Raw genomic sequence first — 24,392 nt, forward strand, 5'->3', positions numbered from 1 at the left:
ACACCAGGAAAAGAAATCCTCTGCTTTGTGTGAGTTGCCAGATGGCCCCCGGCAGCAGCTCCTATGAAGGGCACGACAGCTCTGTCTTTCCAGACCACAGTCCCCAGAGGGGTTTTGACCTTGGCCTTCCATGGCCACCCATTTCTACCAGCTGCCATGTCCTCATCTCTCTGGTTCCACTGGTGCGCTCTCCCTGGGCTGTGTGCTCCCGAGACAGCTGAATGCTCTGCAGGGGTGTGCCCGCAGAGCTTACATGCTGTCACCAGGCAGCCTTGGCATTACTAAGGGGTGTGCCGAGGAGACGGCCCAACACCAGCATTCAGTCCACATGCCAGTCCTTCTGCGTGGAGCTGTTTCGCACCTTGCTAATGCTGGTACAGGGAACAGTTCCAATGGCACCGAACCCCAAGTTCAAGATCCGTCAAGGAGGAGACAATCAGGCAAGGGTGACAGGGAGCTCTTGTCTCCAAGAAGAGAACAATTTGCTGCCAAAGCAGTTTCTTTGTGTCTCCAATGAGAAATGTGGTCTAGATAAAATTATTATAAAGTGATTGCAGAACTGGTTGGAAGCCTGACCTCAAAGAGGTGTTATCAGCAGTCTGCTGTCAGAGTGGGAGGTGTATCTAGTGGGGTCCTGCAGGGGACAGGCCTGGGACTGGTACTAGTCAATATTTTCATTAATGACTTGGATAACGCAGTGGAGAGCATGTTCAGCAAGCGTGCAGGTGACACTAAGGTGGGAGGGGCTGTGAGCACGATGGAGGAGAGGACAGGAATGCAGAAGGATCATGACAAATTGGAGAGTTGGTCTGAAATCAACAAGGTGAAATTAAATACAGACAGTGCAAAGTCCTTCACTTGGGAAGTAAAAAATTCAATGCCCAATTAAAAGTGGGGAATAACTGGCTAGGTGTTAGTACTGCTGAAAAGAACCTGGGGGCTCAAGGAGATCATAACTTGAATGAGGCAATGAGCGATGTAGGTGGAAAAAACTTCTGGGGCGTATTAAGAGGAGTGTCGCACGTAAGACACGAGAGGTCACTGTCCCAGCTCTACTCAGCATTGGCAAAGCCTCAGCAGGATCCTGTGTCCAGCTCTGGGGGCCAGGTCAGGAAGCACTGGAGAGTCCAGAGAAGAGCAACAAAAATGATCAAAGGTTTAGAAAACTGGGCCTAGGAGGAAAGGTTAAAAAACTGGGCAGGTTCAGCCTTGAGAGAAGACAACAGAGGGGCAGTGATTAAGAACTGGATAGTCTTTGAATACATGAAGGGCGGTTACAAGGAGGACAATGATCAATTGCTCTCCACGGCCACGGGAGGTAGGATAACAAGTAACGGCTCAATCTGCAGCAAGGGAGATGTACATGGGATCAGGAAAAACTTCCTAGCTCTCAGGGGAGTTAAGCACCGTCATTAGGCCTACGTTTTTCTCAGTTCAGGGGATTAACCATTGGAACTAACTGCCAAGGGAAGGGGTGGATTGTCCATCCCCCGATGCCTGCAGACTAAGACTGGTTGCCTTTCAGGATTACGCACTTTAGCCAAAAAAGTGATCGGACTCACTACAGGGATATGTGGGTGAAATTCTCAGGCCTATGACACATACAGGAGGTCAATCTAAATGATCGAATGGTCCCTGCTAGTTTTAAATGCTATCTGTCTATGAGAGCGATGCTTGGGGAGCCAGCAATCCAGCACGTGACTCTCCGGAAGTGTGTGCAGTGCTCCGTGCATCCCATACAAACTAACTCAGGGATATGGCTGGGCCGGTCAAGAATCAATATGCTGTACAAGGGTGCATCAGGGCTACTGTCTCTCTCGAGTCCACTCTCGATGCTGCTACAGATGGGAAAGTGAAATGTCAGCTATGTCAGTCAGCTGATGGCTAAATCCTGCAGCAGCTCTGAAGGGCTGTACATCTGTCTGCCCTCCAGGCTAGAGGTCACAGACAGTCGGGAGAGCAAGAAGAATTCACCCAAGTGCCGGGGGTCCTGGCCACCCCTCTAGAGCCACACGTGAATATCTTATAAGTCATTCCCAGGAAGCACTCTGGGCCCTCACTCTTCTCACTCACCCATGGGCAATCCACCAAGAACAAGGTGTCTGTACATAAACAGAGAGGACATCCCAGCATCTTCACGGACAAGTTGCCCCTCAACCCAGGACTCCACTCCACAGCACTGCTTCTAATTAGCCAGCAGGTGCCCTCCCTATGAGGTGTAAACGCCCCTGGATAAGCAGCCATTCTAGCCCCAGGGCTCTTGAAGTCAGTCTCAGGAACGTTGGGCACAGTCCGACCCCAGGATGATTTTTGATGGATCTCCCGGCCTGGGATTGAGAGTGGTGTTTGCCCAGCCTGCAGCAGCACTTGGTTTCCAACAGCAGCCAGGAGAGACCCAATGCCAAAAGGCATCGTCTGTGACAGCCCAGCAGCCCAGAGCAGGCAGACTCAGTGGACTAGCTGGTTCCAGCCCAGGACAATTGCCCGTTTCCTCTCCCGTGACTCCCAACAACGCTCCACACGTTACAGACGTACCGACTGACAGGCCACCGAACGTCTCTTACCAGTGCTGTATCCATGAGAGCCATAGCCGCTGGGCTGCTGGAAAGGGGTTGCTGACGCGTTGACGCTGACATTCACACCATGCTGCTTGGAAGAGGTAGGAGCGACCTAGAGAAAGGAAGGGGCCAGGATGGTGAGCACGGGGCCAGCCAGGCTCCTACGCCCTGTCTCCGCCCCGCCCCCCGAGGCGTGGGAAGCAGGAGCACTCACAGGGAACACGGCGGGCCCATACTGGAAGGTGCTGGGGAGCCCTGGTACCCCTGTGTAGTATGGCAGACTGGTGTAACTGTAGCCAGGAGGCAGAGCTGGGTTCAGGAACGTCTGCTGCGTGGTATGGTGCGTCTGCGTCTGGCTCTGCTGAGGCTGTGCCAAAGTTGTTGCTGGAGCAGGGGAGGAGGCGTCACCTCGGCCAAACTTCGTGAGGTCACCTGGAGTGGGGAGGGAGACAGGTGGGAATGAGGTGGCCGGGCTGAGCGACAGATACGTGAGCGACTGCTTTGCACTGGTCACCTTTCACAAGGATTTCAAAGAACTTTGCCAACAGCTGGCCTCAACCCCCCATGGGGGACAGGTGAGCAAGGCTCACGGCGGGGAGCTGGCTTGCCCAGGGTCACAGAGTGACAGCTGCAGAGCCAGGAACACAACGCAGGCCCCTGCCCCAACCTCCAGATGATCCTTTGAGGATTCCAAGCCATTAAATCAGAGGGGCCTGGTACACTGAGAGAACTAATCTCGGACCCTTCTGCAGCTGGACCTACAGACACACAGCAGCCCCTTTGTCCTCTGTGCCCCTCACAACCCATAGCGCAAGCAGACCACAAAGGGAGAGGGGTTCCTGTAATCAGCTCCCCAGGGGCTAATCTACATGACAGTGTCCTGCCGAAGTGCTTCAACAAGCCCTTCTAGCAGCCTATGGCCTTCCCACTCCAACCCCCGCACAAGGGAGCAAGACCCACCCACACCGGGGTCTGTCTGAGAGACTCCTACAGGCCCCACACTCACAGCCCGAGCGCCAGACACACCAGGATCTCGCAAGTAGAGTCCCACAGTTTATGGCGATTCCAAATGACGCTTGGAACAGGCCCAGGACAAAGCAGCAGCTCACCAGCGACTCCAAGCTGCAAGGGTCGGTGTACAGCGGGGGGCCTGCGGGGCTCAGGCTCCCAGGCTGTTTAATGGCAGTGTAGGCGTTTGGGCTGCAGCCCGGGCTCTAAGCCCTTGCAAGGTGGGAGGGTCTCAGAGCTCAGGCTGCAGCCCAAGCATCTCACCATTGTTAGACAGCCCCTTAGCGGGTGCCTGAGATGCAGTGTAGACATACCCGAAGAGCCCTGCCCCGTCAGCCAGGAGCTGCCCGGTGCTCAGGTCTCCCTGAACGTGAGAGTCAGATATTGACGAGCTGAAGATGTGAATAGTTTCTTTTTCCAATGCTGCTCACACCTCTGTGCTCTCCATGCCATGGCAGAGACCCAGAACGTTGCAGGGGCCCAATGGCCTGCAGAGAATACTCGCAAATATCACTTCCTCTGCTCCTGCCAGCAGCTGGCCCTGCAGACTAGGCACAGGCCCAGGGGTCTGGGAAGCCTCCATTTGCATTTCTTTAAGAGCACCTGCTCGCTCTACCCTGCAAACACTCTCCCCATTCAGAGCACACATAGTAAGGCAGTGACTTCTGCCGACAGCCAGCTCCAGGACAACCACAAACGCCAATTATGGCTCCAGTGCTAACGTGGCAAATTATGCATGTGGCAGCCCACCAGCCTGGGGCTGGGATTCTGAGTCCAGCGGGCTGGTCCAAAGCCCTTCCTGCCTGAAGCAAGAGGAGAAGCAACGCACAGGAAAGCAAAGACGAGCAGCTCAGGAGCGAACTGCAGGCCTCAGTGCTGGAGGTGGGACAGAAAGCCCCTTTCAGGCGAGGTGGCCCCTCCTAATTCCAGCTCCGGACTGGCCCCTAGGGCGCATTTGCTAGGGTGGTGCCCAATAAAGATCTGAAATGCCCCACCCGACTCTTCCCTTGGGACATTCCCCAAGGCCAAAAGGAGCTGATTTTCCAGCTCTTCAGCCTGAATTTCATGCTGTTACTTCTCAGCATTCCTGTCCCTCCTGTGTTTCAACCCTTCAGAAGTGCTGTGCCAAGTCTTCATTTACTCACTCTGATTTAAGGTTTCGTGTGCCAGTAATAAATTTTAATGTTTTTAGAAGGTCTCTTTCTATGTCTATAATACATAACTAAACTATTGTTGTATGGAAAGTAAATAAGATTTTTAAAATGTTTAAGAAGCTTCATTTAAAATTAAATTAAAATGCAGAGCCCCTCGGACCAGTGGCCAGGACCCGGGCAGGGTGAGTGCCACTGAAAAATCAGCTCAAGTGTCACCTTCGGCACACGTGCCAGAGGTTGCCAACCCCTGTTCTACTGCCTCCAAGTATCTGCCAACTGTACCTTCCTCTGCTTAGACGCTGCTTTGCCAAGCCAGACAGGCAGCTCTTCATCTGCCTGCTCAATGGATCCCTCTAGATATTTTACTGCAATGAAGTGTCCAGTCATGGTCACACCAGAAATGGGACTGTCAGAGGAACCAAAAGGAACCAATAAAGCCACTAAGTTGGCGAACCACCGCAAGCCATGGGTGGTGCCTGCTCCGCCAGCCACCCCACACTCCCGAGGATAGAACCGCACAGTGCTAGTCCCAGCAGGGCAGTGCACAGGAAACTACAATGAACAGCAGGAGTTCGAGTCGGCTCAGAAACAAATGGCTGGTCTCAAAGCCCTTCCCTAGCATGGCAGGTTAAGTGCAGGGTGAGCAAAGCATAGGAAATGCCACACACTCAGTGGGAGAAACACACCAGGCTGAGCTGCAGTCAGAGAGGCTCCAGTAGAGCCTGCCATGTGGAGCATCCAGAATCTAAGAGCTTCCCTGCTTGGCTGCTTCCAGGTGCAGCGTTAAAACTCATGCACACAGAGATTTTACTTTCAGAAGAAAACATTGCCCAGGGCTTACACTACAGCCAAGCCACCCTGAATGCCTCTCTCCTACCAGAATACGGATTGCTGCTCAGGCTGCCATCTCTTCCAGTCAGCGGGGTGGTGGGGGTAGGGAATGGGATGCTGTAATAATCCTGAAAGAGACATGGAGAAAACGCAATGAGCTACATGCTATTACAAAGGCAGGCCTCTTGGAGAAACAGGATTTCCAGGCTGCAACAGCCCAGTGTGTTGGAGTAAAGCAGTTCAAATCAGTCACATGGTAGGCTGATCGCATCTGGTAGCAACTCCGGATTTTCTCTTGCATTTACCATCCCCCTGTCTGGTCATTAGAAGAGCTAGAAAGGGTTTACTGGTATCCATGCTCTTTAAAGATCCAGGACTGTACCTGCAGCATCACAGCCACAGCAACAAGAACAACTTCCCTTCTGCAGACATGTGCCACATCCCCGGGGCAAGCATTTCCCTGTCTCTGGAGACAGTCAGCACCATCCGCCCACTCACAGTGAGCAGAGTTCTGCTTGTTTGGATTCGGCTTCAGAAACCTACCGTCCCAATCATCACTGCTGGCCAAATAATTAATGCTACTGGTTCCCAAGTGCCCGAAGAACATGTGGAGGAGCTGAACTGATCAAATTGAGTAGAGTGACCTCTACAGAAAGCACCACAGCTGTAGACACACGGAATCCCATTTTTCTAGTCTCTCACAAATATCTTACAACCTGGCATGCCTGTCTGGATTCACTGGTTAGGTCCAGAGATGCAGGCCAGTTGCTAGGATTAGAGAAGCGCCTTACAAATCTTATTTTACACACTCACCAATGGGAATCTCGTCTGAAGCATCTGCAAGTCGTCATAACCATACACTTGTGGCTAAGAAAGGAGCAGGAGATTGCGTTAGGTACATAAATCTTACAGCTCATGACCAAGTAGCCAAGGCAGATCTGAATAACCATGTCCATATATCTGACCAAGGATGAAGACCAGCCCCCCCATGACAACAAGGGAGAGTGTGACTGGAAAGAGAAACTGCTACGGGACCTGGTCAAAGATCTCTAGTTCGCTGATGTGCAGTCTGGTGCCACATTGGGATTCCAGGGCTCATCAAATATCAGTGGGACAATCCCTGCTTGTAAGTAGTTTGCAGGAGTTGTATACACAAATCTGCAACTTCTCTAGTTTTTCTCACACACAGACACACACACACGCTTGTATCACACAGCTAAGATTGTGGGCTCTTGACCGATAGAGCACCTCACAGCCACTCGACAGAATGGTGACTGGTATGGAAAAGCTGAACACCCCGGCTAAGATCTTTGGTTCACTCTGTCACCCTGGTCCCCAGCTCTTGGAAAAATTCTCCAGTACAGGCACTGCAATCAGTGCTCCAGGGATCCCACTTCTCTACCGTACGGAGAAAGCTCTGTGGTAAGTCCTAGTGCCCCACTGCTGCCTACCTCCCATTCCAGCTGTTTGCACGTTAACCCACCAAGGAGCTGGCACTGCTCCAAACCTCCGCTCCCAGGGACCTTGGTGCTGCTGGCTGAACAGGCTGGAAACCAGGGCTCCTTGCTCTGCATTGCATGGGGGTGGGGAGTGTCTGCACATGCCCTGCTTGCTGGAAGTTAACAGCTCTGACAGAGTCCTCCATCAAGAACACCCCTGCAGTCATCTCCACCAAGTGACACTTACCCCTGCACCCAGATCATTGCTCCCTCCCGCAAGGCCCTTTCCCAGCCGAGGGAGGGGCCTCCCACCCTATTGATTAGCTTTTGTAAGAGTTTTATGTTGCAAGTTCAACCAGGTGGTGTCTGCTTGACTGCATCTGGTACCAACTCTGATTCTTCTAGCATGCACTGTCCCTCCCTGCTAGCTATAGAGAGCTAGGAAGGATCTACTGGCATGCTGCACCTCTGCAGCCCGGGGCTCCCCAAGCCCACTCACCGGATAGGCATGTAAGAGCCCTGGAGCCATGATGTACGGATTAGGCAACAGTGGTGGAACTCCAGGAGGGAGGTTGGGAGGGGCTTTTCCTGATGGAGGAAAACACAGTTACACAGTGAAACAAACACTGATCAGATCTGCTTCTCCCCTGCCCGCCATTCAGATCAGCTTCTCCCTCTCCCCCCACCACAGGCAGCCCCCTTCCCCCAGTACCAGATCAGCTTCTCCCCCCCACCCCCCCACCGCGAGGTACCAGATCAGCTTCTCCCTCTTCCTCCCCTGCCGCCCAGTACCAGATCAGCTTCTCCCCCCCACCCCCCCACCGCGAGGTACCAGATCAGCTTCTCCCTCTTCCTCCCCTGCCGCCCAGTACCAGATCAGCTTCTCGTCCTCCCCCCAGTACCAGATCAGCTTCTCCCTCTCCCCCCACCACAGGCAGCGCCCCTTCCCCCAGTACCAGATCAGCTTCTTCCCCCCACCCCCCCACCGCGAGGTACCAGATCAGCTTCTCCCTCTTCCTCCCCTGCCGCCCAGTACCAGATCAGCTTCTCGTCCTCCCCCCAGTATCACATCAGCTTCTCCCCCCCGCCCCGAGGTACCAGATCAGCTTCTCCCTCTTCCTCCCCCGCCGCCCAGTACCAGATCAGCTTCTCGTCCTCCCCCTAGTACCAGATCAGCTTCTCCCTCTCCCCCCCCCCACAGGCAGCCCCCCTTTCTCCCCCTGTACCAAATCAGCTTCTCGTCCCACCCCCATCTCCCAAGCACCAGATCAGCTTTTCTCTCTCCCCCCACCACAGGCAGCCCCCCTTCCCCCCCCAGTACCAGATCAGCTTCTCATCCTCCCCCCAGTACCAGATCAGCTTCTCCCTCTCCCCCCACCACAGGCAGCGCCCCTTCCCCCAGTACCAGATCAGCTTCTTCCCCCCACCCCCCCACCGCGAGGTACCAGATCAGCTTCTCCCTCTTCCTCCCCTGCCGCCCAGTACCAGATCAGCTTCTCGTCCTCCCCCCAGTATCACATCAGCTTCTCCCCCCCGCCCCGAGGTACCAGATCAGCTTCTCCCTCTTCCTCCCCCGCCGCCCAGTACCAGATCAGCTTCTCGTCCTCCCCCTAGTACCAGATCAGCTTCTCCCTCTCCCCCCCCCACAGGCAGCCCCCCTTTCCCCCCCTGTACCAAATCAGCTTCTCGTCCCACCCCCATCCCCCAAGCACCAGATCAGCTTTTCTCTCTCCCCCCACCACAGGCAGCCCCCCTTCCCCCCCCAGTACCAAATCAGCTTCTCACCCCACCCCCAGCCTCCAAGCACCAGATCAGCTTCTCCCTCTTCCTCCCCTGCCGCCCAGTATCAGATCAGCTTCTCGTCCTCCCCCCAGTACCAGATCAGCTTCTCCCTCTCCCCCCACCACAGGCAGCCCCCCTTCCCCTCCTAGTACCAGATCAGCTTCTTGCCCCACCACCACCACAGGCAGCACCCCCCGGTACCAGGTCAGCTCCCCCCTCCCCAAGTACCTGCTGTTGTGGCCACAGAGCTACGAGTGGAGGCTGTCACTGTGGAGTTGCTGCTGAGGCTCAGACCCAGGCTGCTGACGCTGCTCAGACTGGAGGAGACGCTGACCACAGGTGGGGCAGCCGAGACTGTGGTGGAGGAGGTGGAGAAAGTGCTAGCAGAAGAATGGAGGCTCGCTTCACTCTCCACACTAGTGTGCTAAAGGAAGGGTGGGGAGAAAAAGAGTTGGAGGCCCAGGCACTGTCCATGTAGTCAAGCGGTGCGAACCCCCCCAACACACACAGGAGCAGTATGCAGGGGGGAGGATGCACACAGCTGTCTGGACCTGAAAATCCAGAACTGCAGCAGCGAGATGGCTTTGCTGGTGCACTGGGCATGCAGCTCTGCACCTGGGTTCTCCCAAAGCACAGGCCTGCATTTAGTTACATCTCCGGCTATCAAACAGTACCACATGGCCGCAGGCAGAACGAAATGCAGCCAGGGAAACCCGGTGCAGCAACTGAGCATCTCCCAAAGTCACAAGGTAGAGGAGTTAACCTACACTAGGAAACCAAAACCCGCTCTGAAACCTCCCCTCAGTCACCAGGGCAAACCTTACGGTCCCAGGTTTTAAGGGCTCCCCTACCCCTCCAGCACCCCGAAACAGGCAGCTAAGGAACAACAAGGGGAAGATGGGTGAGAAAATCCACTGAAGCAAGACTCTGTTGGCTCTTCACAGCCCATCACCTACTCTGCAAATAGGACAAAGAGCCGCTCCTTTGGCAGGTTCCCTGTTCAGACTCAGGTGAGATCCTCTAACATCAAACTGCTGCAGTCACAATCTGGGGAACTGGCTGCCCAACAGCCAGGCTGAAAAACAACCCCTAAGACTCAGCCCAGGACATAAGGCTCTTCAAGCTACTGATACAGGATGAAAAGGCCCTTCGGTCTGGAAGGGGCAGTACTGGAAGAACCCACAATTAAAAAGGAAGCAAAACCCCTAAGCAAGCCCGGAGCCTTCCCCAGCACACAGGGAACAATACAGTACTGCAAGAGAGACCAGGAGAAAAGGACTGCTCATCCCATCTGTTACTGGAGTAAGTGCAATGTCCCAGGAACACCCAGCTCCCTGACGCTTCCAATAAAACCAAACCTTCCCCTGCTCCCAAAAGCAGAGAGTCCGGAACCTCTGCCAGGTATTTAAACACACTGAAGGCAGCTCCAGAGCAATCCCAGGAGAGCGGTGTCTGAACACATCTGGTTGCACAACTCCAGGTTTCTGTGGCATACGCTCCTCCCTTAATGGCTACAGCAAGCTAGGAAGGAGCTATTGGTATGTGACAAGCCGGCACGGCCTCTTCTTGCCTGGAACCACGGACAGGCATGCAATATATTGAAATAAATCCCCCCTCATAACCTTTAGATCATCACCCAGCCCCCTCCGTGGTCAGCCTGGCTGAGCCTCGCCCCATCTCAGACTGACTGGCTGCCCTCGTTACTTGGTTGTGAGCAGTTCTGCCACCAGATCTACGTTATACACATTGCCTGCTGCTGCAGCGGGGCCTGGCTTTCACAGGGAATGGTGCACCCATATTTTCAGTGAGTGGGGCCAGAGTAACAGGCACTCAGTGCCTTAGCAGATCTGCACTGCGGTATCTGGACTCACCAGAAGAGTTGATGTTGATGTGCGCCCAGAGGATGTAGACGAGGAGAGGCTGTTCTGCTGGGTGGGTAACGCGCTGCAGGAGAGAAAAAGCTGTCAAGCCAACCACAGAGATAGACAGCAGGGCTCCACTCCCCCTCCAAGGCTGCCACACAGCTCCCTTATCTTCCTCCACAGGAAACGTCAGGTGCCAGGACCGGACTGTGTTCGGGATGGATGATCGACATGGAGGGAGCAACAAGACTGGAAGGCAGGTGCAGTCCAGCCCCTGGCAGCAAAGCTGCGCTTGCTTCCCAGGCAAACAGCATGGGACATTGCAGGGGAAGATCCCAGCATTTTCCTTGGTGGAGCCAGTGCTTCCCTGGCTCCTTGGCCAGTTAGGGGAAGGGGCACCTTTTCTTGCCAAGAATGACTGTAGCTCCATCACACGGTGTCTGAGTGCGGGGTTCCTGGAGGCCCCTCTGGACAGAGGAGGGGTGCCGCATCCCCACATGGGCAGCAAGTGGTCCCCTCTACTCACCATTTCTGAACAGGCCTAGCATTCTGCTTCTCCAGCGACTGGCATGCCCGGAGCTCACCTGCTGAGTTGGGCGGTGGTCGTACTGGGGAGCTCCTCAGCATGGTTCAGGCTACTCAGAGCTGAGGAGTGCTGGCTGGCTGTTGTCAGCAGGGATGATGCTGATACTGCATCGTTCAGAGGTGCGATATTGGGGGCAGAGGGGGAATCTGATTTCACCACAGGGCCTGGAGCACCTATGAATGAAAGCTGTGGTTAGGAGCCTTCTGAGCACTGGAACACCATCTGCAAACATTCCCCCTCCCAACAGCCTGTGGACGAAGGGGATACAGCATGAACTGGAGGCGAGAGCATAGAACTAGGAGATGGGAGACCTGGGGTTTATTTCTGGCTCTGCTGCTGACCTGCTGCATGACCATGGTCAGGCCACTGCATCTCTGTGCCTCAGTTTCCCTCAACTATAAAAAGGAAGCAATGATCCTTATCCAGCTTCACACAGAGCTGAAATCTATGAATGAAAAGCCCTTGCTAAGGGCCAAGGATCATCATCAGGACCTGCCCAAAGTCACAGAGGCAAGTGGTAAAATACAGAACATTTTAGCATAAGCAAATCTAACAAGAAACACGGAGCGGGCCAGCATGGTGAGGATTTTCTGCCAGCCTGGATCGAGGCTGCTGCTCACAATCCCCAAAGGAGCACAAGGCCATGTGTGGTGTGAGCAAACCCAACCACCGACCTGTCATGCTGGCACTCACCTTCGACGGCCTGCGTGGTTTGTAACTGCGTGGGCTGCACAGAACTGAAACCATTCTGGAAAAGAAAGAGGAGAGCTCGGTATGGCTGCAGCTTGTCCTCACTAACCCCTCAGCATTTGTTTAACTCCCCTCCAGGCCCATACAATAGCTCCAGGAGTAGACTTGTGACCATACGAATTGTCAAACCGGATCAGACACGAGCCTAACCTTGCTCAGGCCCCCCTCGAACCAGAGGCAGCACCAGATGCTTCAGAGGAAGGTGCAAGAAACCTCCTAATCCCTAGTAGTTAGAGACCAGCTCAAGCACTGATCAAGAAGTCTGCATCTCCTTCAACGCAGATGTTTCCATTAACTATTCCCACTCTGGACGGTTTTGTGATCCATAGGAATGTACAGGCCCTTCTGGAATCATGCTATAGGCTCCCCCTCAGCACTGCCCTTCTGCAGTGAGTACCACAGGTGGTGTGTGAAAAGCAGAACCGTCGGTCAGTTCTCATTTGGCCATCAGTGAATTTCACTGCAGGCGAACAAATCTCAGCACTGGGACTCTTGATACCAGTGCATTTGGCAGGGACGTGACATGTAACCAACTGTGAGGGGTTCTCAGTACATTTATCAGATTCCACAAGACAAGAGGCGACACTAAAGGATCCTCGAGGCAATTCTCCCATCCCACCCAGAGAGGTCGTCAGGCCACCCCAAGCAGCCTGCAGGGAAGCCTAGAAAGGGACAGACTCTCAGCAGCACCAGAAAAGAAAGAAGAGACTTGTTAGCTGAGCAATACCCCTCTCAGCAGCTGACCCAGGTGCGGCGTGGCAGGCTCCAGCGGACGGTGTGTGCAGCCCTTGGCCAGAGAGAGGGGAGACACTAGAGATCACGGGAAGGAATGAGAAAATCCCACACGTTCCCCACCCCAAGAAATAACTGATCATCCGCTGTTGGCACTGCAAACGCACCGTCCACACCAGCACCCAGGGGGCCACACTTCAGCTACAAGACCCAGATTACACCTGTGCCTGCTTGGGGCTAAATTAACGATAAAGCTCCAATATATACCAAATATTGACAGACCCTGCCACTAGCTGGTGTTGCAGATTTTGCAAGGAAGTTACAGTGGAATGAAGGAATCATGGGTTTCCACACTCACCTCTCCATTTAAAGTGACCCACTCCCACCTCTCCTCCTTCAGTCCTGAGCAAGGCCAGTTTGCAGACAACCATCACATCCTGTGGTGACATTAGCTCCACCTCTGCACAGCAGCTAGTCCCTAGCTCAGGCAGAGGAGAGGGCTTTTCCATAGCAAGCCAGCAAAGCTGAGCACTCGGCTCTCCCAGTTTTCCGGCTCTCCCTCTGCGTGATCTGCAGGGCCCAGTTATCAGCTTTTTGATTCTTACACCTTTCCTGTGCTGCAGAATTACAGTCACCCCTCCATACAGGGCTTCACACTCTGCCACGGTAAGACAGCACCACCGAGAGGGGATGCACTGGCCCTGGAAGGCAGTCAAGGCCAGCTCCCTACCTTCGCCTGGGTCAGGTCTTTCTGGGGTGAGGAGGAGATGGAGTTTGGGTATCGCCTGGTCTGGGTGGATCTCTGTTCATACAGTGGTCCCTGAGCGCTGTTCTGGGAGGTATACGTTGCTGTCTGTATTGTGCCGCTCTGGTAACCAGACTCCTGGCTTTGATTGGACGAAGATTCACTAAACAGAAAGAAAGGAAGGCGTTTGTTTTCTCTTCAAAATGACCCTGCTGGGCTGGCAGCCTCAAGCCTTTGCTAAAATGTGCTAACCAATGTAGCTGAACCCAGCAGAGAAGTGCAGCCAGGAGAGGGACGGCCTAGCCACAGAGAGACTCTCACTGAAAAAGGCTTGTGGTGCTGTGGACTGAGCACTGGATGGAAGCCAGGAACTCCCAAGTTCTGACTGCTACTGACTCGCTGGGTGGCCCAGGCCAAGTCACTTCATCTTTCTGGGCTTCCTTTTCCCACCCATAAAATGGAGCTAGTACTTAGGAGGAGGCTGTGAGGACCGGCTAATGCAGGGATACTCAGAGTGAGGCTTGCAGCAGCTCTTCAATGGGTCTCCTGCCGCTATTTGCGGCACATGATGTAAAAACCCTGTGCAATTTAATTACTAACTGAAATTATTAACCAATCAGGATGCTTTTACTATATTATTAACCAGCTGTAGTTGATAAAATAATACTTGGTCAGTCACTTTGCTGGGAGAATGATATACATTTCCCCAGCCAGGCTGTTTAAATATGAATTTATAGCACTCCAGTAAATGAAACATGAATTCCCACAACTGTGACTCTTGGGTAATGCTGATAGCTAATTTGGCTCCTGAACCGCTGAGGTCTGAGTATCTCTAGACTAATGGTTCCATAATGGATCGGGGATGGAATGTTCTGTATAAAATTAAGGATGAAAAATCCAGGCAAGTTTTCCCCTTTCTGACAAACTCAGAGGTTCCCATCCTTGATAAGGAGAGAGAGGATATAAATCTATGTGAAATCAGACTGGACAAGCACATAAACGGGGACACACGGTAATGCCTGGAGGAGGAACTGCCTAACGTTACAGGTCTTCCCCAGCTCTTCCACCATTCCCCCCAGCTCTGAGCAGTAAGTGCACAGAACCCAGACACCACTGAAACTCTTGGGAATTACTGTGCCACGGACCTTGCACAGGAAGGGGTTGGGCAGGCAGGTCAGCTGTAAGTCACAGTTTATATTAGAGTTCCTGAGGCCCATTGACTCTCACAAACCACGACTGCTTCCTCCACTCCCTGGCCTGAATGCCAGACATCTCCAGTAACTCGCCCGGCAGGGACAAAAGGGCCAACAGTTTCCTGTTCAGCATTACATCAGGGCAATGCTGTTGCACAATAAGGGATGCTGGGGACTGGGAGGATCAGCCAGCCCGCCTGGGGGCGAGAACCCTTCAATTTGACAAGGCACGCTCGGTTTGAACGGACAGACGTGCTCAGCTCTCTCCCGGTTCACTACAGAAGTCTCCACAATTTGTATTTATAGTGTGAAGCAGCAAGCACACAGAACCTGTTCACAAGGAACAAGGCGCAGTTGTGCTGGGGATTCCCTCTCATTATTCGCAGGGAGTGGTTTAACGGCAGCAGGAAACCTGCCCTAATTTACTTTCTGTTTAAGTACCGCAGGCCAATCAGCCATAGGCTTGTCTGAATGAGTCTGCTGGCAACTTAACTGTTTACTGTTGCATACGCTGTCCCCCCTTTATGGCTATGAGGCCAGCCAGAAAGGGTCTACTGGTATGCAGTAGAGTTAGGGAGCTCCCAGAACAGGTGGGGGCAGGCTGCAGGGCCAGCCGTGACACAGGTGGCTTGGACACCAAGGAAACTCCCACCCCACTGTGCTGTGGCTGGTACAGGAGACTCCAGAATCTCAGCAGTACAACAAGGTGCCCCAGTGGTTAGGACGAAGCTGTTTCTCCTCCTGACCCTGCAATGGGTTAGAGCATCGAGGCTCCTTATAGCAGGTCCACTGAGACCCAGACGGAGCTGGAAGCAAGGCTGCCCCTAATGGCTAAGGAGCAAGTGCCACCTGCCTCTGTCCACCATGGGCACTGGGGTGTTTCCCTGTGCGCCCCAGGCCTTTACCTTGCAGTGTTGGCATAGAGGCTGCTTTGAGACTGGCTCACAGAGGCGCTCGTCGTGGGCGTTGATTCATACTCCGAGAGAACAGGCTCCGAACCAAACTGTAATGCCCCAAACTGCAGGTTTAGCCCTGAGATATCTGCTGAGCCAGGCATTTCCACCGCAAGAGCAGGAATCTGCAAAGGAAGGAGGGGTCCCTGAAAGGAAAGTCACTGCAAGGACAACCAAACTGGGCAATCAGGACTTCACACGAGCGTCCTGCAGGGACAACAAATCAGACTGAAACGGGCAGAGAAAATTCAACATGTGCACAGCAAGGCTCTGACCTCAGCCTGCCCCATGCTTCAGTGCCACGATGCTAGAGCTAGGTCAGCTGACCAGCAGCCCCAGAATACAGGGATCAGGCCACAGGGGCTCACCTACGCTGATGTCTGCAGGGTTACAACTCTGCAGTCAGATACTGAGGTACTGAGAACCCCAGACTTGACTTCAGTGACACCCACCCTCACCCTGCTGGAATTTCAAACACGCTCTTCCGTGGTCTGCAGGTGCTCTGGGCACTCCGGATTATACTGTGAACACGAATCTGTTCAGCTGGGAACACACAAGCCTATGAAGAGCCTAATCCAACTAAGGGTAGTCAAATCCAGCTCCGTTCCCATTAACGGGGGGGGGGGGGGGGCTGCTACAATTCCAACACAGCTCCTGCTGCCACCTCCCTGCACATCCCATACCTTAGATGTCAAGGAGGCTTTCTTCTTCTGCTGTTTGAGCTTCTGCTGCACTGGCTGGGGACTGGAGGACTGGTTGTCCGATGACCCCGGGGACATCTGGGGAACAGGGTTGGTTTTGCTGGGCAGAGGGGAAGATGGGGGTGGTGGTGCCGTTGTAGAAGCTGTCACCACAGGCTGCTTCTCCTGCATGAACACCTCCATCATCGCTGAGGCTGGCGTGAAAGCCTGACGCTTGGTGAAGGGGCTGTGAACTGATGAGTCCGTTGGGTTCTTTAGATCTGCCACACAAAACAATGTTGGATCAATACAGGTTGTTTTGTGAGAGCTAACGCTAGTCCCGCCACTTCTAGGTTTCAGAAATGAAATAAATGTTTGAGACTTTGCCCCTCCCTGGAGCCTTTCATCGAGCATCTCAAAGCTTTTCACACAGTTAGTTAACCTCCAGGGAGATATTAGGCCCCTCCTACATGGGCACATGAGGAATACCACTCCCAAGGGAGTCAGGGACTTTGCTGGGAAAAGAACTGCAGGAGTCCTGAGTCCCAGTCCAGCATTCTAACCAGACCCCCGCCTTCTTCCACGGGCGGCGTGCCGACGTGTCAAGCACTCCACCTTTCAGCTCAGCGTGCAAGGCCTCCCTGCGGCTCTTGCCATGAAGTTTAGGAGAGGAAAGAAGCAGATCTAGTCAGCAGAGCTTCTCCATCACAGAACAACTGCAAACAACTCACAAGATAGTACAGAACACCGACTCTCACAGAAATCTAGCTTCACTTCCCTGCCCTCCTCTGCAAGTTTGGCTAAACTGGATTGCCCGATTATTTTGCTTCACCTACCGCATACCCAGCAAGTAACACCCAGGCCTTCCTCCCCTCAGTACGGCTGCACCTCCTGTACCCCTCAGCACCAGGGCTTACTAAAAGCGCCTCCCATTCTCTCTGCCTCTGCTCTGGGGCTCCTTATCTGAAATGCTCAGAGGATGCCAACACTGGCAGCTGCTGGAACAGGGCTGAGTTTTTCCTCAGCTCATATTTGAGCCACAACCATTTCCCCAGAGCAAGAAACAACATGTAGGAGCTGAAAGAACAGCATCAACACTAGATCATGCAGGGCTCGGAGAGACCTTCGAAGCGCAGAACAGCGAGAGCTGCTTTTGTATCACAGGTATTCCCCAGGGTCAGGAAAACTGCTTCCTTTCCCCACTGGCCTCTGGCATGAGAGCCACCAGCAGAGGCTAGTTTCCTTTCCAAGGGGCCTGATGAGATCAGCAGCCCAGCTCCCTCCAGCAGATGGTGGCTGACACATGCCTGTGAATCAGATCTATTCCACGGGCTTGCTCCTGGGCTCCCAGCACTTGAGGCCACCACTCCCCAAATTCCTCTCTGCAGGTCTCTGCATTTCGAGAACATGCCAGGCTACGTAAATGGCAAGAGGACTGGTCAGCAGATACCTGCGGGTGGAGAGTCCGTGTGGCAGGCTGGCAGTGCTGAAACAGATGCCAGTGCAATGGGCTCATTTCAGCTGCTGAGAGCAGAAAAGGGACGAGGAAAGACCCTGACACGATCTTAATGAGCAATAATTACTCTCCAGTCAGACAGCAATTAGATGCATGTTCCCTGAGATTATTTCTGAATGGCAACGAGCCTAAAGGCTCCAGGGCTCACATTCCCAATTGAATCCTCCATGCCACCCACTGCAGCACGCTCTGCAGCCCTGGCTGCAATCAATTCACCGCCTGGAAACCGGATCCTTGCTGCCTTACCATACTGCACGAGAGCCGAGGACTGTGCTGGGGATCCCATGTCCCAGGAGGAGGAGGTGTTGCTCCCGCCAGGCTGGGTGTGCTGAGCAGCCAGCTGAGCCAGAGCCTGAGCTGTCTTGAACTGCTCCAGGAACTGAGAGCCTGTGGTGCTGCTGCTTTTGGCCTCTCCGACATCTCCAAACCCCTTCCCCAGCATGCTCACCTGGGGTTTTAACAAGGAAAGGAAAAGTCACCACTAAAAGCAGGGGCTAAGATTTCCAAGGGAAGGCCTGAGCTGCACGAAAGCTGAGTGCCCCTGCCCTGCGTGTCACTGCGCTGCCTGTTTCACACACAGGCTTTGCATCTAGTGGATGTATTGTGGGTGCTGTCTGTAATGAGAGGCTTTATGCTCGTATTGGGCCCTGTGCTGCGCGTGATGACAGGTTTCAGAGAATGGACGCAGCACAGCTGAGCTCTCCAATAAGGTAATAGGTGGATCTGCAAGAATCCCTAAGTGCCAATGAAAGTCCAGGGGGCTCCCGCTCCCCAGTCACATACATACTTTGGAAAATGCCACCCATCGTTATCCTCCCAATCCTTCTGCCAGGGTGACACAAAGAAGCAGCTGTCCAGCTCCAGGCACCTCTCTGGGACCATTTCAACAATTCCCTTCTTCGCTCTTCAATACAGGACTGCTGGGCTCTCAGCGGCTGGGGGGTACCCGTGCTCAGCTGCTGGTTGGCCAAGAACCAACCCTGCACAAGCTAAGCCTGAGATGTAGGGACTGAGAGGAAGAGGGACACGCAGGACAGAGCATAGTGGCAGCACTCGCATGCCTTAAGGAACAGGCACATTTGGTGCTTTGAAACCAGGGTCTGTCCTTGGAACACATCACCTCCCTGAGAGGGAGAAATCGGCTCTCTGTGACGCCTCCAGAAGGGTACAGAATAGGAGACACCTGGCAAGGCTACAGTCAGGCCCAGCTACCCAGACACACTCGAGGCACGCTCCCTTGCTGTGGTTACCACCCTCAGTCACCCTTTCAGACAACACAGCTCACAGCTGCTCAGAGACTATGGGATTAGCTTTTCCCCTTTTGTAGGGAGAAAGAGGCACGTGGCCTGGAGTTAGCAAGGACTGAACACTGCTCCCACACTGAGGCTACCTAACTCCTATGAACCCACAACACTGGGAGCCACGGGTGCAGGTTGAAGCTGTAAGTCACACAGCTCGGGGATTCCCACCCACTCTGCCCCTCTCCCATTATGCAAAGAGAGGGTCTCAGAAGGTGGCTGAGAACCACTGAATTCAGCAGGTGCCATGCCTAGGCAGAGGTGAGTGGCAGCTTCCTTACCATGCTGTGATGAGGGAAGGCGTTACCAGATGCAGGCTGGGATATAGCCGTCTGCTTGGAATTGCTGAACACCAGAGGCTGGGCAAGAGAAGGGGCCTGGGTTGAATCCAGGTTTGATGACTCATTCTCCAGAGAAGAGGGTGTCTTTCCTAACAGCACCGCAAGGTCAATTCTGGGAGAAGGAAAAGGATGAAACCACCAAGGTTAACTGGAGCCGTACCATCCCTTGAGGGTTAATAGCTTTCTACTCCTGCCAAGAACGCCCTTCCCCGCCCTGTGACCTCAAAGAGAGTCACACTACACTACCTCAGCAACCGTCTCTAGCAGTCTCAAAGGACCGACTGAAAGGAGCAGCCACCTGTACCTACTACAAGTAACCAAAAGGAAAAAACAGGCCTAAGAGCAACTACTACGTATGGGCACCTGGGCAAGACACACCTGTGCTACTTATCAGCTAGGCTGAATAAGTGGCACGAATGTAACCCTGCCAAACTACTAAGAAAAGTCTGGCAAGCAACATAATAGACAGAGACAGAAAGGTTTACGCTTGGTAACCAGCGCAAACAAATTAAGTTATACAAAACAAGAGTCATGTCCAAGCAGGTAAAACCTTGACTAATAAATGAACAGGCCACTGATGTAACTGTTTTCCTGGGACCAACAACTGACATGTTAATGGTTTACACCTGCAAACAGTTCATTGAGCTCGACATGCAAGAATAAATCTACGCTCTATGGAAATAATTCTGATTGGACCTTTTGGAGGAACTCAAAGCTTTTACAGACATGAATAACCCTCAAATCCTCCTGGGAAGTAGTTAAGCATCTTGGCTAAGATGTTCAAATCGGTCTAGGGGATTTAGACACATGCCTTTCATGAAAAATCAACAGATGTGCCTAAATCCCTTAGTCTGTTCTGAAAATCTCAAAGCTGTTTTACAAAGGGAGAATTTGATGAGCCCATGCCAGCGATAACAACAGAACTTGGGAATTCCAGGCTTCCAAACCTGGGCTCCAAGCACTTAGCCCTTCCACTCAAACTCATGTGAACTTATTCAGAGCTCCTCAATTTTGTCCAAGTGGATGGCCATCTGTCTTGGATGGTTTAGACACAACAAACCCTGCATCTTGGCAGGGCCTTAGACTAGGCGACCCTTTTAACCCTATGAAGCAATGCCCTGCCCCCAGACTACCATATTGCTATTAACATAGCATCGTTATTAAGCCATCACCTCTGGCCAGCTGTGATTGTCACATTCTCTGCAGGCAGAGGCACTGAAGACACATTGGAGGCAGTGAAAATCTTGGTCTCTGAAAGCTAGAAGACAGAAGAGGGAGGTAACCCACATATTAGAACCATGCTTTAAAGCTCCGAATAAAGAGAAATTTCAAAGTAAAAGCAAAAACGCAAAGAAACTGGGGCTGGGCAGAACATGTGCAGGAAGGTCCACTCATGGCATCCCACAAGAATCAGTGTGTGGCTTGGGTGCTGATCAGAAACAGCCAGCCCTTGGTTTTGCCTGGGTTCACCCTCCTCAGTGACTCAGTCAATCATCTACCAGGCTTAGACAGCATATCCACTCAGTGCTGGCAGCCCCCTCAGTCAGTGAAAAATCTGTTGGGAAACGGGCATCTGGAAACTCACCAAGTGCAGCACCCCAAACCCACCCGACATGGAGGAGGAAACATCTGTGAGAGGAGAGTCAGCTGAGTCTCAATTCCCACAGCCAAGGTGAGGGCTTTGGCTACTGGGCCAAGGACCCACAGGCCTGCTAGGGCGGTGAGGAAGAACTGCTAAATTAGGCCCTGAGTCAGCAAAGCCCCCTCAGATGTGCTTGCATTTCACTCAAGTCACAGACAAATTGAAGTGCTCTGCTGAACTGGGTCTACAACCAGCAAAGGGGCAGTCTGCTTTCTACAGCCCCAGGAGCTACTGTCTGAAGTCTAAGGAATGCTCAGGATAGATGGATGGGAAGTTTTAGAGCAGCCACCAACCACATAGTTTAGAGGGAACTATATTTGTATATAAACAGCTTTTATCCCTGAGAGAGAAACCCAAGAACGGTTGCAAGCACCTCTGCAAGTAATGGCAAAAAAAATCACAGAAAACCATCCCAGGCCAGAGCGTTTGCTTTGCGTGCAAAGGGCCTTCATGTAACACAAGAAAGGGTGTCCAGACTGCCTTCAAGCAGAGACCTGATGAGCGCAGGAACAGCTCTAACTGCCTGTGTTTCTACACACAGCACTAACACTTCCTTCGGACCGCGCCTGCAGAATGAATGCCTTTTCCTTTGCTGTCAACTCCAGCTGCCCAACTGAAAGGAAGTGAAAAAATGCACAATAAAGGGCTCAGTCCTGCAGCCATTTAAGGTGATAGCAAAACTCTCCCTTGATTTAAATGGCAGCTGGATGAGGGCCAAAGTTCTGAGAACTTTAAAAACCAAGGCAAAGTTTCTTCTGAAGCAGTGGAATTGGATGCTGAGAACACAGATAAAGCAACAAGATGAAAATGAGACAAGCCACAGATTAACACAGAAGGAAGAGCTCAGAGCTCCTGGAAATGGGCATAAAAAGCACAACCTTGGCAATAAAGACAAGCAAAGGTACTTGACATTCTGCATCCAAACTCCCTCCCGCCAGCCCCAGAGTAGATATTACAGATCCACAAGAGGCCGAGCTTTCCAAGCTGCAAACTCGCAGTGTTAACTTTCCACAGAGTTCGGTAGCGACAATATTTAATCCACCTGAGTCCTGCAGTGCAGTTCCTGGAACAAGGAGCCTGGTTTGGGGCTATTCCTACTGTCCTCAGCTAGCAGGTTTTGTTCCCCTTCTACCACGGGGAGGGGATTGAGAGTACCTACATCTTCATTCCAGTCCTCTGTTCCCCATTCCTCCGTCGCTGTCCTCCATGCACCTACAAGGAAAGCAAGAGTTTGGGAAGTTTGCTGCATGTCGTCGTCCCATTTCTCGCAAAAGCCAGGAAAGTGGTTTGGGAGCATAGCAGGCAGCTGGATGGGTTCTTACTCAGCAACCAGGCACAGGCGAGAGGCTAAGAAAGGCTGCACACAGACACACCCCAACACCAAAGCAGAAACTCAGGGTATTGGGTTTAGCCAGGGGGCTCCCTGGGTTCCTCCCCAGCCCCTTTGCTCAGAACCAATAGTTTTCCTGCTTCCCCCTCTCCTTGCAGCAGCTGCACCCACAACCAGCTACTCCCAGCCCAGCAGAGATCGAGAGCATCTCCTCCAGAGTGCCTTCTGCCAGAGGTGGCGCCAAAGTCCAGCTCTCGTGGGACACCACCATGCAGCGAGACTGGCTAGCAATCATTTGGGTTTTCTTCAAAGGACACCGTCAGATCAAAGTTCAGTCCCAAGTTTCAGGGACTTTTATAAGACCCAAGAACTGAAACGTTTACCTGGGTTTATTTTTGTTTCAATGAGAACGTTTCCCTGCAGTGTTTGAAACCCAACAGGGGGCACTTTGCCTAGTGCATGAGACTCTGGAAGTGAAATCTACTAGGAATCTGTGATTCATGAATTTTCCTTGCCCAATTTCAGACATATGCAAAAGGTGAACAAATAAAATACTGCAGTGAAAAGATCATCATGTCCATTTCAATGCTCCAAAGTTTCATTTATAAAGATAGAGAAATTTACTTTTTTTTTTTTTACATTTGTTTTTAACCTGACTGCATCCTCCACAAGCCAGTTCCAAGTCCCTTGTCCCCCCACCCCTTTCCCCTCCACACACACACACACACACACACACACACTTAATTTTAGGTCCTGGGGTGGGAGTAGAGGTAGAGCATTTCACATCAGAAAAATCAGGGAACAAAAGCAGCCTGCCACTTTTCAGCAGGTTATTTTCACCCATACAAACCAGACTATAAAAAAGCCACACAGTCAACAGGATTAATTCTATAGACATATACGAGAATAGGACACGTTCTGCCCATGACAACACCGTAATCAGCTGACGAGCTTTTCAGAACTTGTAAAAGTGGAACATTTTGGTCTCTGTTCTTAGATGCTAGTCAGACCCCTCCCAAATTTGGAGGGAAGGGGGAGGGGCATTTCCAGATAGTCTATCACTGTCAGGCCAAGATTTGAAAAGTCTCCCAGTTCCAGAGATGCAGCTGCTTGAGAGCACCAAAGAAGCATATTACTAGCAGAGCCTATTGTTTATTTTTCCTGGCAAACTGAGCCTATTCAAACCTCTAAATATTTTATTCTATTAAGGATCAAAACATTAATACAGTTTAACCCCTTGGGTCCTTGCAGCCTCCAGGCATCCCATGCTCAGAGAACCCCACCCCCCAAACGGTAGAACACAGGCAGGGAAGGAGTACATGCTACTCTTTTGGGGGGTGGAGAAGAGTTAAAGCCAGCTTTCCCCATTTCTCATCTACTTTTTTGCTCCCTCAGCAGCAGTGTGAAGGCTCCTTTCCAGGCCTTCAGGCTTGACCGCCCATCTCCCTACCCAGGCAGAGGGTAGGTGCCTCAATCCAATTGCGATTGGCAGAAAGCAAGAAACAGAGTCTGTGCTGAGAGACGTGGCCCTGGGCTCCATTTTAAAATTGCCCTCTCTCAGACCAGTTTTGGGAATAAGAGGAAGAGCAGGGGGCAGGGAAGGCTGAGCTAAAAACTCTTCAGCTTCCAGACCCATGAGAAAGGCTTTCCCTACACTCCAAAACTTCTCCCCTACCAGACTGCTTCACAGGTGTCACATACCCAGTCCAGCCCTGTCCAAGATTTCTTGTGCATGGAGGGGGAAGGAGAAGTGTATGCAAAGAGCTGCTTTCTATCCAAGATGCTCTCCAGAAAGGAAATGGATGGTTTCCTAACCAGCACACTGTATATCTACCTTGCTGAAAATACACCAAACATCCCACTGAGCTCCTGGCCAAGCGAGATCATCTCCAACGAATCAAGCACTCTGATACTCAAGATGATGTCCTATTCAGAAAGACAGTAGATTGCCTGCCCTGCCCTGCCCTCTCCCGCCTGGTGAAAGAGTCTCTT

The 24,392-nt window shown here is 52.5% G+C and overlaps 1 protein-coding gene across 21 annotated transcripts in view; it reads right to left on the bottom strand.

Annotated features, from left to right (window-relative positions):
• Window positions 1-24,392, bottom strand: part of UBAP2L (ubiquitin associated protein 2 like) — a 51,039-nt gene that overhangs the window by 2,789 nt on the left and 23,858 nt on the right. For 14 of the 21 annotated variants that reach the window (XM_030542482.1, XM_030542475.1, XM_030542486.1 and 11 more), the window contains 16 exons: window positions 22,230-22,282; window positions 20,601-20,686; window positions 19,369-19,540; window positions 18,036-18,237; window positions 16,277-16,554; window positions 15,546-15,718; window positions 13,433-13,610; window positions 11,914-11,968; window positions 11,219-11,393; window positions 10,644-10,716; window positions 9,001-9,196; window positions 7,490-7,578; window positions 6,365-6,418; window positions 5,598-5,679; window positions 2,773-2,990; window positions 2,565-2,670 (listed from right to left, as the gene is read on the bottom strand). In XM_030542482.1, coding sequence (XP_030398342.1) covers window positions 2,565-2,670; window positions 2,773-2,990; window positions 5,598-5,679; window positions 6,365-6,418; window positions 7,490-7,578; window positions 9,001-9,196; window positions 10,644-10,716; window positions 11,219-11,393; window positions 11,914-11,968; window positions 13,433-13,610; window positions 15,546-15,718; window positions 16,277-16,554; window positions 18,036-18,237; window positions 19,369-19,540; window positions 20,601-20,686; window positions 22,230-22,282 — 2,190 coding nt within the window. Of the gene's footprint in view, window positions 1-2,564; window positions 2,671-2,772; window positions 2,991-5,597; window positions 5,680-6,364; window positions 6,419-7,489; window positions 7,579-9,000; window positions 9,197-10,643; window positions 10,717-11,218; window positions 11,394-11,913; window positions 11,969-13,432; window positions 13,611-15,545; window positions 15,719-16,276; window positions 16,555-18,035; window positions 18,238-19,368; window positions 19,541-20,600; window positions 20,687-22,112; window positions 22,283-24,392 lie in introns of all 21 variants that reach the window. The other 7 variants (XM_030542472.1, XM_030542471.1, XM_030542470.1 and 4 more) reach the window with 1 other exon arrangement.

Source organism: Gopherus evgoodei, chromosome 24, assembly GCF_007399415.2.
Source record: "Gopherus evgoodei ecotype Sinaloan lineage chromosome 24, rGopEvg1_v1.p, whole genome shotgun sequence".
Classification (NCBI taxonomy): domain Eukaryota; kingdom Metazoa; phylum Chordata; order Testudines; family Testudinidae; genus Gopherus; species Gopherus evgoodei.